At 54.0% G+C, this 12,190-nt stretch overlaps 1 protein-coding gene across 1 annotated transcript in view; it reads left to right on the forward strand.

The window, feature by feature from the left end:
* The first annotated feature begins 9,388 nt into the window (after positions 1-9,388).
* Positions 9,389-12,190, forward strand: part of MOB2 (MOB kinase activator 2) — a 48,523-nt gene continuing 45,721 nt past the window's right edge. Inside the window, exon 1 of the mRNA XM_012813340.2 lies at positions 9,389-9,590. Within this exon, the coding sequence (XP_012668794.1) occupies positions 9,574-9,590 (17 nt within the window). The 5' untranslated portion in view covers positions 9,389-9,573. The remainder of the gene's footprint in view (positions 9,591-12,190) is intronic.

Here is a 12,190-nt window from a genome sequence, read left to right on the forward strand (position 1 = left end):
CCTCCTGTTGCCCTCACGACCAACAGAAAGAAGATTCAGTGTTTCTCCCCGACCCCCGCCTTCGCCCGGCCTCATTCCCAGATAAGCCCCTGCCCCAGGAGACTCTTACACCCCCATCTCATACTCCATAGGGTTAGGGTTAGGGCCAGGCAGTGGTGTAGGGGTTCCCGGAGCACCGGTGGCTGGAGTGGGAGGAGCGGCGTCTGGGCATCCTGGGGAGCGCCTGATCCCTTTCCAGCCCCAGGGATCCCCTCCCGCAGCTCAGAGCCTGTCCAGCCCAAGCGCGCCACCGTCCGCAGCCCTGTGCCCCAGGGCCTGGAGACTGGGCGCGGTGGGTGTGCCGCGCCCCTCGCAATGACCTCATGCCTGGCAGGGCCGCGCCGGTTCCCGGGCGCCCGCCCGGCCCTTCGTCTTCAAAGCGCCGCCGCCCCTCCGCTCGCGTGCCCGCTCGTCCCTCTCAGGCTCCGGGTCCTGGTCCTGAGGCTTGGGGACTGTCTTCTCTGAGCGTCAGCCCGTGGGGGCGCGGCCCCGGATCCCGGGTCCTGGGCCCAGGTGAGCAAACATCTGCCGGCGCGGGAGGGCACGGCCCAGGGCCACAGCGCGCTCAGGTCTCCGGTCCCGGGCTCAGATCTGACTCGATCCGCACTCGGCACCCGCTCCTCAGCTCCCGGCGACCTAGGGTGGAACGGCCCGGCAACGCCCTCTGCTGTTCCGCGGGCCTCCCCGCCCCCGCCGGCGGCCGCAGCTCCCCGGCCAGTCCCAGCCTCAACCCTGCCCACAATCTGCATCTGCTCTGGGGCTGGCGGTCCCACGGGAAGGCCAGCTGCGCGTACGGTCGCAGGGGCATGAACACCGCATATGCAATTGCACAGCCGCATGTCGGGCCCCTGCTCCTCCTTGCCTTTCAGACCTAAAAATGACTCCCTTTCCTGCTCCTACTATGTGTGTGTGTGTGTGTGTGTGTGTGTGTGTGTGTGTGTGTGCCTGCGCGCATGCGAGTGTGGTTTTTCCATTAACTGACTTGTATTGGAGTCCCCTGTACTGGGGATCCACAAGAGCAGCCCCCAGGAACCTCGGTGCAGTGGGTCACCATGAGGCGGGTGCTTCCTGCGACAGGTGTGTGCAGGAGATGCCACGGCTCAGAGGCAGGCATGTGAGAGAGGCCTTGAGGGGTGAGCAGGAGTTCTCCAGGAGGTATGAGCAAAACCCCAGAATTCAAAGGGCCTGCTGCTTCCAGCCACATTAGCCATTGCTGGCCAGGCCTGAGCCCTGGGCTGGGTGCCTCCCTGGGTGCGTGGACAGAAGTTTGAACTGTGTCCTGAGGGCCCTACCTTGGAAAGAGCAGTTCATTGAGGGCTGGTCCAGCAGAAAAGAGAGGTGTTGGTAAACTCCCCTATCTTTGGGGGGGCCAGAAAGGTGGTCAGAGGGTCAGTGATGCTTCTGCTTGGAGGTGTGGCCTGTAGGTGACCCTAGGGGGCCTCACAGGGCTGCCCACCTTGAGATCTTTCCCTGCCCTGCTGCACACCCTGAAGGCAGGGCCACCTCACAGCCTCAGGCCTGGTCTGTGTTTGCAGGTGACTGGCATTTAGCAAGGCTGTCCTGAGGATTCCTGGGGGCAGGAGTGTATTTCAATGGGCAGGGAGGGGTACTTAGCACTTCCTAATGGGAGCTGAAACCTCAGGTCCTGGTTTTCTTGCCACCTCCTTCCTGAGTTTCAGGATCCAAGGTTGTTCCCCCCCCCCCATGCCAAGTCTGCTCTGGTCCCTGTGCCAGCCAATAGCCAGGAACCTGCCAGGATGTGCACTGCCCTGGGTGCCCTACCAGGAAGGGAAGAAATGCTCTGCCCCACTCTCCCTCCCTGCTTCTGTGCACACTGGGTGGGAATCTGGGGGCAAGAAGGCCCCTGGGGAACCCAGGTAATGCTTGGGCTGGGCAGGGCACCATTTGCAGGCCTGTAGGATCCCGCCCACCTTCCAGCTCAGCCCCCTACCAGGACTCTTGTGGAGAATGGGGATCCTGAGACCAGGCCTGGGTCTAGTGTGAGGTGAGAGAGACACTAGGTGCCCCTGGCACACCTTGTTTGAGACTCACTGTGGCTCTGCTCACAATCCACCTTTGCCTAGCTCCACCTGTGCTGGCACCAGGGAGCATGTGGTCACAGAGACTCCTCTCTGCAGCCTCTGCTGGGGACACCAAGAGAAGTCCAGAGCTGACAGCCAGAACTGGAGCTTGTTGGAAAGGTTCATCTCGTTTTGAGGAGTGGGCTGACCTGGCAACACTGAACTGGATTCTAGGTAGATATGCAGGTCCCCACTCACCTCCCTGACAGACCTGAGATCATTCCCTGCTGTGCTGGGCTTACTGCTGATGGGACTAGCAGAGCCAACAATGGATCAGAAACATCCCACTCACCTAGCAAGTGCTCTCCCCACTGTAGGAAGCTGGTGAGGGGGTTAAGGCTGAGACAGGACTGGGGTTAGGAAGCTTCTGAAAGTGGGTCTAGAGACTTTTGTGAGCAGAATACCAATGGGGGTGCTGGTAGGAAGGTCACAAGCCCTCCCTAAGGACCACCTCTTGGATGAGGCTTGCCATCCAAGTTCAGTTGATTCCAAGTCACCAGAGCTTGGCAACACTTGGCAAATCTTAGATGAAACTCTCTGGGGGTTGGGATTCCCATCTAAGCCCCAGTAAATCACATTGTGTGGGAGGGACCCAGGCACTGCTCTGCTGTGGGTGAATAGTGTGCCTCAGGAGAGCACACTTCAGTCCTTGCCCTGAGTACCCTTGAATATGCCCTCATTTGGAAATAGAGTCTTTGCAGGTGTTACCAAGTTATGGTGAGGTCACACTAGATTAAAGTGCCTCTGATCTAACGGCCATGTCCTCATAAGGTGAAGGAAGTTTGGGTGCAGGGCCTCGAGGGGCAAAAGGCCATGTGAAGACAGAGGCAGAGACTGAGCAGTGTGTGGACAAGCTACAAGAAGCAACGAGTGGTCTCCTGAAGAACTCCCACACCTGGTGCAGGCACTCTGGCCTCCAGGACTGTGACAATCCACTGTGCTCGTTTTAAGCTGCGCAGTTTGTGGCCATCTGTTACAGAGACTAATACAATCTCCTCCCAAAAACTCAACTTGATCTATTCTAAAGGTTGAGTCCACAAACAGAAGCCCTGAAGTGAATGCCAATGTCTCATGGGGTAGGGGTCAGGCACAGCATTTGAGCCTGACACATGATGAGCCTTCAGGACAGAGACATGAATGCAGAACGTCTGGGAAGTCAGTGCTGTGAGCCCCACTTGAGGCAGTGGACTACTCACATGAACAAGGCAGCTTTCTGGGCACAGGGGCCGCAGTTCTTTGTGGACCTTGACTGGTGGGGGGTTTGAGGGAAGTGCTACAGGTTACCTGGGGGAGAAAGTGGCTGAGAGAGCCCCACATGAATGGGGCAGCCGATAGCCCCAGAGATGGATGCTGGAGCCGGGCCAGACACTTCCCAGCAGGGCAGCTCTGGCCAGGAAACTTGGCTGTACCTATAAGCCAGGGGTGCTGAGGGTGCTCACCTAAAGGGTGCTATGAGGCTGCCACAGGTAGCACATATGCTCCAGCCTGCAGAGGAAGTTGCCTAGGCATACCACCCACTTACCTGCTGATCCAAAGCCCCAAAAGAGGAGGCAAGACTGAAGCCTGAGTGTCTCTGGAGGCTGTTCAGCCCTTCTGCTGCTGGACAGGAAGGACCACGTCCCAGCCTGCTCCCATGGTGCCCACCTCGACTGTCTCAAGACAGTGTCCTCTGGGAGGCAGGTCGTGGTGGGAATATGGTGGGCTAAGGAATACCCCTGGATAAGCCCCACAGGAGCTGGGTCTCCCTGTTGGGTAATCACTCTCTGGGGATGAGTGAGGGAGCAGGTGCAGGAGGGCCACCTGGTGTTAGTGAAGGCTTGGAAGAGCTGCTGCCTTGGGAGGAAGGCAGAGGACGAGGTGGCCACTGCTCTTCACAACTCCCAGAGGACTGGCTTCCACAGGGCCTTCCCCAAATCCGACCTTCTTGCCACTAGGAGTTAAAGCAACACTGACCCTTGAGGGTAGCTGGGACAGAAGGGCTGCCATGACCAGGCCGGCCCTCTCTGCTGCCCTGGCAGACACTAGCAGCTATTGCTCCCCTCAGCCTCACTTGGGAGTGTCCCAAACACAAGAACCAGCTCACGAGGTGAGAGGGAGCCATTGTTCTGGGCCTCCTCAACATAGGAGGACATGTGTCACGAGGCTGAGCCTGTGCCAAGGCCGTGCAACCCAGGACAAGCAGGGATGCTGAGCAATAACTTACTGGCTGTGTCCCTGCTGGCTGTTGGGGGAGGGCAGTGAGTGGCCCCAAGGGAAGGACAGACTCATAGGCAGGGCCTGCGTCTAGGAGCCAGCTCTGTCCCCTAAAACCTGACTGTCTGGCTGCACTTGTCCTCCACCCCACCGTGGAGACAGCTGCCTGGGGCAGGGGTCCCCAATCATTCCCCACAGTGCAGCAGCCCTGGGACCACTAAAGCTGGGCAGAAGGAAGGCATCATCACAAAGCGCCACTGACTGAGAGGTTTCAAAGAGCAGAACTGTATAGTCCTTAGTCATGGAGGTTGGAAGTCTGATGTCTTCATTCCCTAGGGCTGGTTCTTTCTGTGAGCAGTGAGAGAAGGATGTGTTCAGGCCTCTCTCTTTGGCTCATATTGAAATGGCTATCTTCTGGGCAGCACCTGTGGCTCAGTGGGTAGGGCACTGGCCCCATATATCAAGGGTGGCGGGTTTAAATCCAGCCCCGGCCAAACTGCAACAAAAAATAGCCAGGTGTTGTGGCAGACGCCTGTGGTCCCAGTTACTAGGGAGGCTGAGGCAAGAGAATCACCTAAGCCCAAGAGTTAGAGGTTGCTGTGAGCCGTGATGCTGCAACACTCTACCGAGGGTGACAGGGTAAGACTCTGTATTACACACACACACACAAAAAAAAAGGTAGAAATGGCTATCTTCCCTCTTCCCTATACACATGTGTGTCTACATTCCCCTTTTTATAAGGTCACCAGTCATAATTGGATCAGGGCCCACCAGACTCCATGACGTCATCTTAATGAAGGATATCTGTGAGGACTCTGTTGCAAATACAGCCACATACTGAGGTCCTGGAGTTAGGGCTCCAACACATCTTTTTGGAGGCATGATTCAGCTCACAACCTCTAGCACCCCTTGTCCCTCTTGCTGGCTTTACTTTCCTCCAGAGTGCTCATGACTTTCCAATGTGTGGCATGTTCTATTAGCTTCTTCTGACTGTCCACTCCTACCCTACTCTGCAGGGAAGGTTTTGTCTGTCTTATCTACCTCACCAGTGCCTCGTACACAGCTGGCTCCTGACAGTCATTTAGTCATATGAATGCATGAATGAAAAGAAGAGAAGGCTACATGGAAACTCTGGTTGTACTTCCCTGCTAAAATAGTAAAATGAACCAAAGCAAAACTTTACTCCAGGGATGTCCAGGCCCAAAAGGTGCAGAGAAGGCACCCCCTCAATGATGCCCTTTTCACTCCTGCATCTTGTCTGCACAGGAGACAGAGGAAGGTTGGTGACTGACAATGGGTTACTGCAAGTTGTATGACATCATGAGACCAACTTCTGCTGTTCTTTCAGACGTGGCATCCTAACTGGAGCAACAGTTGTTATCAGTTAATGATCAGGTAACTCCCTCCTCAATCCCAATAAGCAGAGAACACCAGAGCAGTAACTTTCGCATGAGGAGAGCAGAGCACACCTCCACCACCCCTCAGGGGGCACATCAGTTCTAATGTTCTCTGCCACAATTTAGCCCACACAGATTTTGATTGTCTCACCATGTCATCATTCCATTATATGAATGATGTCATGTTGATAGGCCCAAGAGTCCAGATTTAGATATTCTAGATGCCAAATAATACATATGCTTGCCAAAGGGATACGGCCCACGACAATGTGGGAGCCTAGGTGTCATTTTGGGGATCCAGTGGTCTGGGAGTATCAAGATGTTCCCTTCAAAGTGAAGGATCAATTGTTGCACCTTGAGCACCTCACCACTAGAAAAAAGACAAACACATTTTTTTGGATGGATGTATCAATTAGACAAGTGCCTTTAGTTTGGAGACACTGGAAAAAATCGTAATTTAATCTAGATTTTTTTGAATTAAAATAAGTACAGAAGTCAGAAGTTCAGAACTGCTGTGTTCCAGAGTTTGAGTGGGAACCCAAGTTCTTTCCATCTTTCTATGCCATCATGACCTGACCCATGCTCTAAGATGGCTCCAAGAGCTCCAGCCTTCATTTTCCTCTTGTCAGGAAGCAAGAGACTGGGCAGGGGTTGGGGAAGAAAAACAAGAGAGATGTCTTGGAAGACACCCAATGACTTCCACTTATATCTTCTGGTTGGCCACTCTGCCTGCATGGGAAACTGGGTAAGAGTTTTTCATCTGGTCATTTTGCTCAGCATTCCATTACTAAGGAAGAAGAACAGGAGAAGGAAGGTGGAGGAGGATGGTGAGAAGAGAAGGCAGGAAAAGAAGGACATGGATGTGGACATGGATGTAGACATGGGCAGATAACTTATCCTCTCTGACCAGTGCTGTTCTTAACAAGAGATCCAAGAATATACAAGTTTTGAGTGTGCCCTAGATTGAGAAAAAGGGTTAGCTGAGGCTGTGGTACAAGCAGTTCTATCACTTGTCACTTACAACGACTAAACAGATCCAGGGATGCTTGTTATGAGTCTATAGAGAGTCCATGGCAAGCTCTAAAGAAGGGTGAGATAGGAGGATCCCAGGGTGTTGAAGCATAGCCATATTCTCTCTTAAGTAATAAACTATGGTTCTTTTTTTGTGACAGAGTCTCACTTTGTTGCCTTCGATAAGAGGCATATACTGTGCCATCATAGCTCACAGCTACCTCAAACTCTTGGGCTTAGGTGATTCTCTTGCCTCAGTCTTCCAAGTAGCTGGGACTATAGGCACCTGCCATAACACTGGCTATTTTTAGAGGCAGTGTTTTGCTCTTGCTCAGGCTAGTCTTGAATGCCTGAGCTTAGGCAAGCCACTCGCCTCGGCCTCCCACAGTGCTAGGATTACAGGTGTGAGCCACACTGCACCTGCCCTAAACTATGGTTCTTTGAGATCCAAGTTTTGGCTTGCTACTGGGCTCCAGACTATATGTAGACTATGGGATGTCACATCACATGTAATCTGAACTGCCTATTCTGGTCTGGGCAAAGTAAATCCACAAGGTAGGGTGTGTGCAGCAGTATACTATCAAGGGAAAGCAGAAGGTGTGAGCACAGGAAGGTGCGTGGCAGACAATGTACTCCTGACATGCCTGGTCATACCTCACTGCTTCCTTATCTTCAAACTACACCAGAGACCAAAGCAGAGATTCTTATGACAGGTTTGGTAATATTATTATTCTCACTACACAAAAAAGGAAACTGAGTCATGGAGATGTTCAACAACTTCTCCAAGTCAACAAAATAGTAATCGGAGGGACTGCTGGCACACATGGGGCAAGAAGGAATGTGGGTGGGATCTGGACAGTGCCTATATTGCCTCCCAGGACACCCATGTCCAGGGGAACTGTTAATGGAAGATTAAGGCAGCCCAAGGCAGGCAAGGTCAGCAAGGCTCATCCTTCTCAGGAGCAACAGGTTGGGTCACTCTGTCAGGTAAAGGGATGCCACCAGTTGGTGGGTGACTAGAAGCAGTTATCATGGGGCTAGGAGAAGGAAAGTCACCAACTGTGGACACACATGGCTGTAGAAGTGAAGACCCTAGCATGTACCTGCATCTCTTGCCTTCCTGAGATGTCACGTGTTAAGTGAGCTCTCCTTTTCTGTCTTTTGTCTGTCGTGTTTTAGCTCAGGTGGTTGTTGGTGGTCAAGCCTGCCCAGCAGCCCCATGAACATCACGCTCACGAGGAGTGGGAATCTCCCAGCATCCTGGCAGTTGCTCATAAGAGTGGGCTGGTTCCTCTGTGAGAATAGTTTCAACTATTAAGGGTCAGCTATATACTGGGGGGCAACAGGAATTGTGTGGGAGGAAGAACAGGCTGTGGTGGCAGTTTTATTCTCTGCCTACTAAGTATCTGAACTTCAGAGGCCTCAGTCTAGAAGCTGCCAGCCTGCCTTCTCCAGTCAGCAGCCTTTTCCATGGGTAGCATTTCAGGGCAGGGGCTCCCGGTGCCTGTGGTGGCAGCAGTTACCCTTTACCATCCCAGCTCTGTGGCTCACAAATCAGGTGGGAATAGGCTATTTCCATTAGCAGAAATTCCAACAGGGTTCCATGTTTCTCAGCCCAGGGCTGTGTAACAGCTTTTTGAGGTCATCCACATCTCAAGCTCTTTTGTCTTCTTGGTCTTTTAGTCATGGGACTTCCTTCACGAGGGAGATGTGAAGGAAGTCATCCACCCAAGATGACTCCTGGGCCTGCTGGTCTCATGGCCAGGCAGAAGTAGAGAACTCCCAACACCTGTCGTCCATTAGGGAAGGGAAGCTCCACAGCTGACAACCACAACACAGGCTCCTGAGGCTGCCAGTCTTGACTCTGGGGGAAGGTGGGACAGAGGGGTTCAGGTGAAGCCACAGTGATCATTCCCAGACACAAGGTCTCGCAAGTCTTCCATTTTTCTTGGCAATCTCTGAGCTACCCAGTGTCTCTTAACAAATTATTTTTCACTGTAAACCTTTTTGTGGATGGCAACTGAGAATCTTACTTGAAGTTCATGAGCGAGAGGCCAGGTGGCAGGAGGAGACCTGGGTTGAGGAGAGCGTAGGAGGGGCTCCTCTGTGAGTGAGGAGGGGCCGCTTCCCTGGCTGAGGACTGGACAGCTGACAGGGCGGACTCTAGACTGGGTAAGGTCAACTGGCCGGAAGCTGTCATCTGTCCTATGCCCAGTGACTGTGTCCCCCACCACAGGACGTCTCTGTGGGTTAGGTTCGCTCAGCTCTGGCTTCTGTTTCTTCAGGCAGGTTTCCGGGAGAATGGGGAATCCAGCCCTTTGACAAGTTGTCGTTGAGAACCCTGCGGGCCAGGCCGTGGGACAAAGTAGAACAGATGCCCAGGGGCACATGGGGAGGAGAGTCAGGGTAGGGGGACAGCCTGTGGACAAAGAGGACAGTCCAGGGCGCAGAGGGTACAGTTTGGGAGAGTGGTGGAGAAAGTCTGAGGCTACAGTGGACAGACAGTCTGGGTGGGGCAGGGGACAGTCCGGGCGCGTGGGAAGGGACAGTGTCCAAGGGAGGGAAGAGAGAGTATGAAGTGTGGGGAACCGTCCCGGGCGCGTGGGAGGGGACAGTCCGGGGTGCGAAGGTAGCCTGGGCGCCGCACCACAGGCTACCAGGCGCGGGCTGGAAGGCTGAGGGGACAGAGGAGGGGTCGTCGGGACTACGCGTCCCAGCAGGCCGTGCGCTGTACGTCACTTCCGACGGCGACTGGCGGTGCGCGTGTGGGAGCGAGCGAGCAAGTGTTTACTTCCGGCCGCCGGGCTGAGGCCGAGCAAGTCGGGCGGCGGGCGCGGCGGCCCCGCGCAGCCATGGACTGGCTCATGGGGTGAGTTCGGCGGGTGGGGCGGGCGCTCGCTGCGGGCAGCCCGGGCCACTGGTGTCGGCGCGGGCTGCGGCCGAGGGCGCGCTGGGTTCCGGGCCCACTCCGGCTGGAGGCGGACCGGGCCGGGGCCGCGCGTCTCGGGGACAACCTGGCTCTGTCTCCGTCCCGGGTCAGGGCCCGCGACCCTGCGCCGGCTGGGCTGAGCTGCTTACTCCAGTTGCTGCGGGGAACTTGTTTGTGGAAAAAATAACTGCGACGCCGGCAAAACGCAGGTCTTTTCAAAAAGAGAGAAAAGCGAAGGATCGCAACTTCTCTGAGACGTCAGCTGGGTGTCGGGGAAGGGGCAGAGCGGTCTCGGCCAGCCGGGTGTGGCAGGGCAGCGTCGCGCTAGGCGCCGGTCTCGCTGTTGAGCGACTGCCGCGGCGGCCGCGCTGGAGGGTGGAGTAGGAAGGAAGCCGGGAAACTGCTGGCGCGTTGGGAGCAGAGCTGAGCTTCTCGCTGCGGTCTGCTTTGTGTGTAGCTGCCGGGAATTAGAGGAACGAAGAAAAACAGGTGAAACGTCGTCACGTTGCCTGCAGAATAGTTATTCTGGGTAAAATGATTTTAAAAAATTGTTTTTACTGTTTTCCTTTTAAGAAACAAGAGGGCAGGCACTTTTCAGCCGGTGGCATGGACTCGGTCTATCTACACCTGCCTCTGTGTACCTGGACCCGGAGCAACCTCGGGAGTCAGGTCGCTCATTCCAGGTCCCTGGGGTGGGAGCGGGAGCTCTACCGCTGTTTAGATGCTGCAGTCCAGCAAGGGAGGTGAAAGGCTTGATGGACGTTGTTTCAGTCTCTCAGGCCCTTGGCGGATATAGGGCAGGGCTGTGGTTGGTGCCGTGAGGGAGACCGAGGCGATAGATGAGAACTCATCTTCAGATCGCATGGACTCCAGGGAGGGGGAAGGCCAGTCAAAAGACCCAAGAGGTGCTGAGTGCGTCAGCGGTGGGCGTGGAGCCAGGACAGCGTGTAGAGTGCAGGGACCTGCCACGTGTGGGCGGGCTCATCTGGCCTCTTTAGAGCCAGTGCTTCCATCCCAGCCCTCTGCTTCTAAGCTGTGTACCTTTGGGTGGCTACTCACCTGTTTCTAAAAATCACCTGTAAGATGGAAATTGTACCACTGGCTGTGGAGGGGTAACTGAAGTAGTCTTGGCACTGTGCTTGGCATGTGGTAAATGTTGGTTATTGTGAGTATAGACAGGTATTTTGTACCGGGCCACTGAAACCCATGGGTCCTGATAGTTTAGGGCACACAGCTGTGTTTGCTTTCTTTGATTCATACACATGGACTTGTTTTGTGTATTTACTGGGAGAGACTGTATCACAAGCAACCTGGCCTCCTTGTGAGCCTGTTCTGAAGAAGTACATTTCTTGATCTGGTGAGTTCACAAATTCACAGGGCTTTGTGTCAGGAGGACCAGCCTGATCACCTGGGATTTTGAAGACACAGCAGATCACATTTTGCCTTTGTGGATATTATTGTATTTGCATATCCATAAGTAGTAGCAGGTACTTTGTGCTTGAAAACTGACCAGCAGTCAGTCTTTTTTTTTTTTTTTTGAGACAGAGCCTCAAGCTGTCCCCCTGGGTAGAGTGCTATGGCATTACAGCTCACAGCAACCTCCAACTCCTGGGCTCAAGCGAGTCTTCTGCCTCTGCCTCCCAAGTAGCTGGGACCACAGGCGCCCGCCACAACGCCCGGCCATTTTTTGGTTGCAGCCGTCATTGTTGATTGGCATGTCCGGGCTGGGGATTCGAACCTGCCACCTTAGGTGTACGTGGCTGGCGCCTTAGCCGGTTGAGCTATAGGCGCCGAGCCAGCAGTCAGTCTTTATAAACTGACTGAGGCTACAGACCTTGCTGTCATCATTGTGAATATTCAGACATTAACTGCAATTAGGTTTCTGAGCAACTAGTTCTTGTGACCCTCATGAGGACTTTGGGAACCAAGTAGACCCCAGGGAAGGGCAGTGGATCATCCATCTCATAGGCCTCAGGCTGGGGGACAGGTGCTAGAGGAATGCAAATGGGCCCCTTGGAGCTGCTGCCTCTTGAGGCACTGGGAAGTGGAGCGTTTGTTGCCACCTGGCTATAAAAATACACAGTTCCAGAAGTGTGACAGAGGTTTTTAAAGAGGGTTTGGGATGGAGTGTGATTATCTTTGCATATGTGTTTTCTTTTTCAGTCCCATTTACCTTGACTTGAATGCATATGTGTTTTTAAATTTAGTGGGTTGCATGTTGGGTTTGTGAATCATGGATTTTTTGTTTGTTTGTTTGTTTGGTTTTTTGCAGTTTTTGGCCAAGGCTGGGTTTGAACCCACCACCTCTGGCATATGGGGCCAGCACCTTACCCTTTTGAGCCATAGGCCCCACCCTGAATCATGGATTCTTTAGCAGTTTCTTAAATATGTGCATCCTGTTTTAAGTGACTGGTATGGCCAGGGGTTCACCTGTCCTCCTTCCCTTCTGCCTATTTCACGTGTTTATTGTGCATGTGTTGTAACGGTAGGAAGATATGAATGGTGCAGAGTGACCCCCATATCTCTCCTACTCTGGCCTA

This window comes from Otolemur garnettii, unplaced genomic scaffold (genome assembly GCF_000181295.1).
Source record: "Otolemur garnettii isolate 467f Iridium unplaced genomic scaffold, OtoGar3 scaffold00260, whole genome shotgun sequence".
In the NCBI taxonomy this organism is placed as follows: domain Eukaryota; kingdom Metazoa; phylum Chordata; class Mammalia; order Primates; family Galagidae; genus Otolemur; species Otolemur garnettii.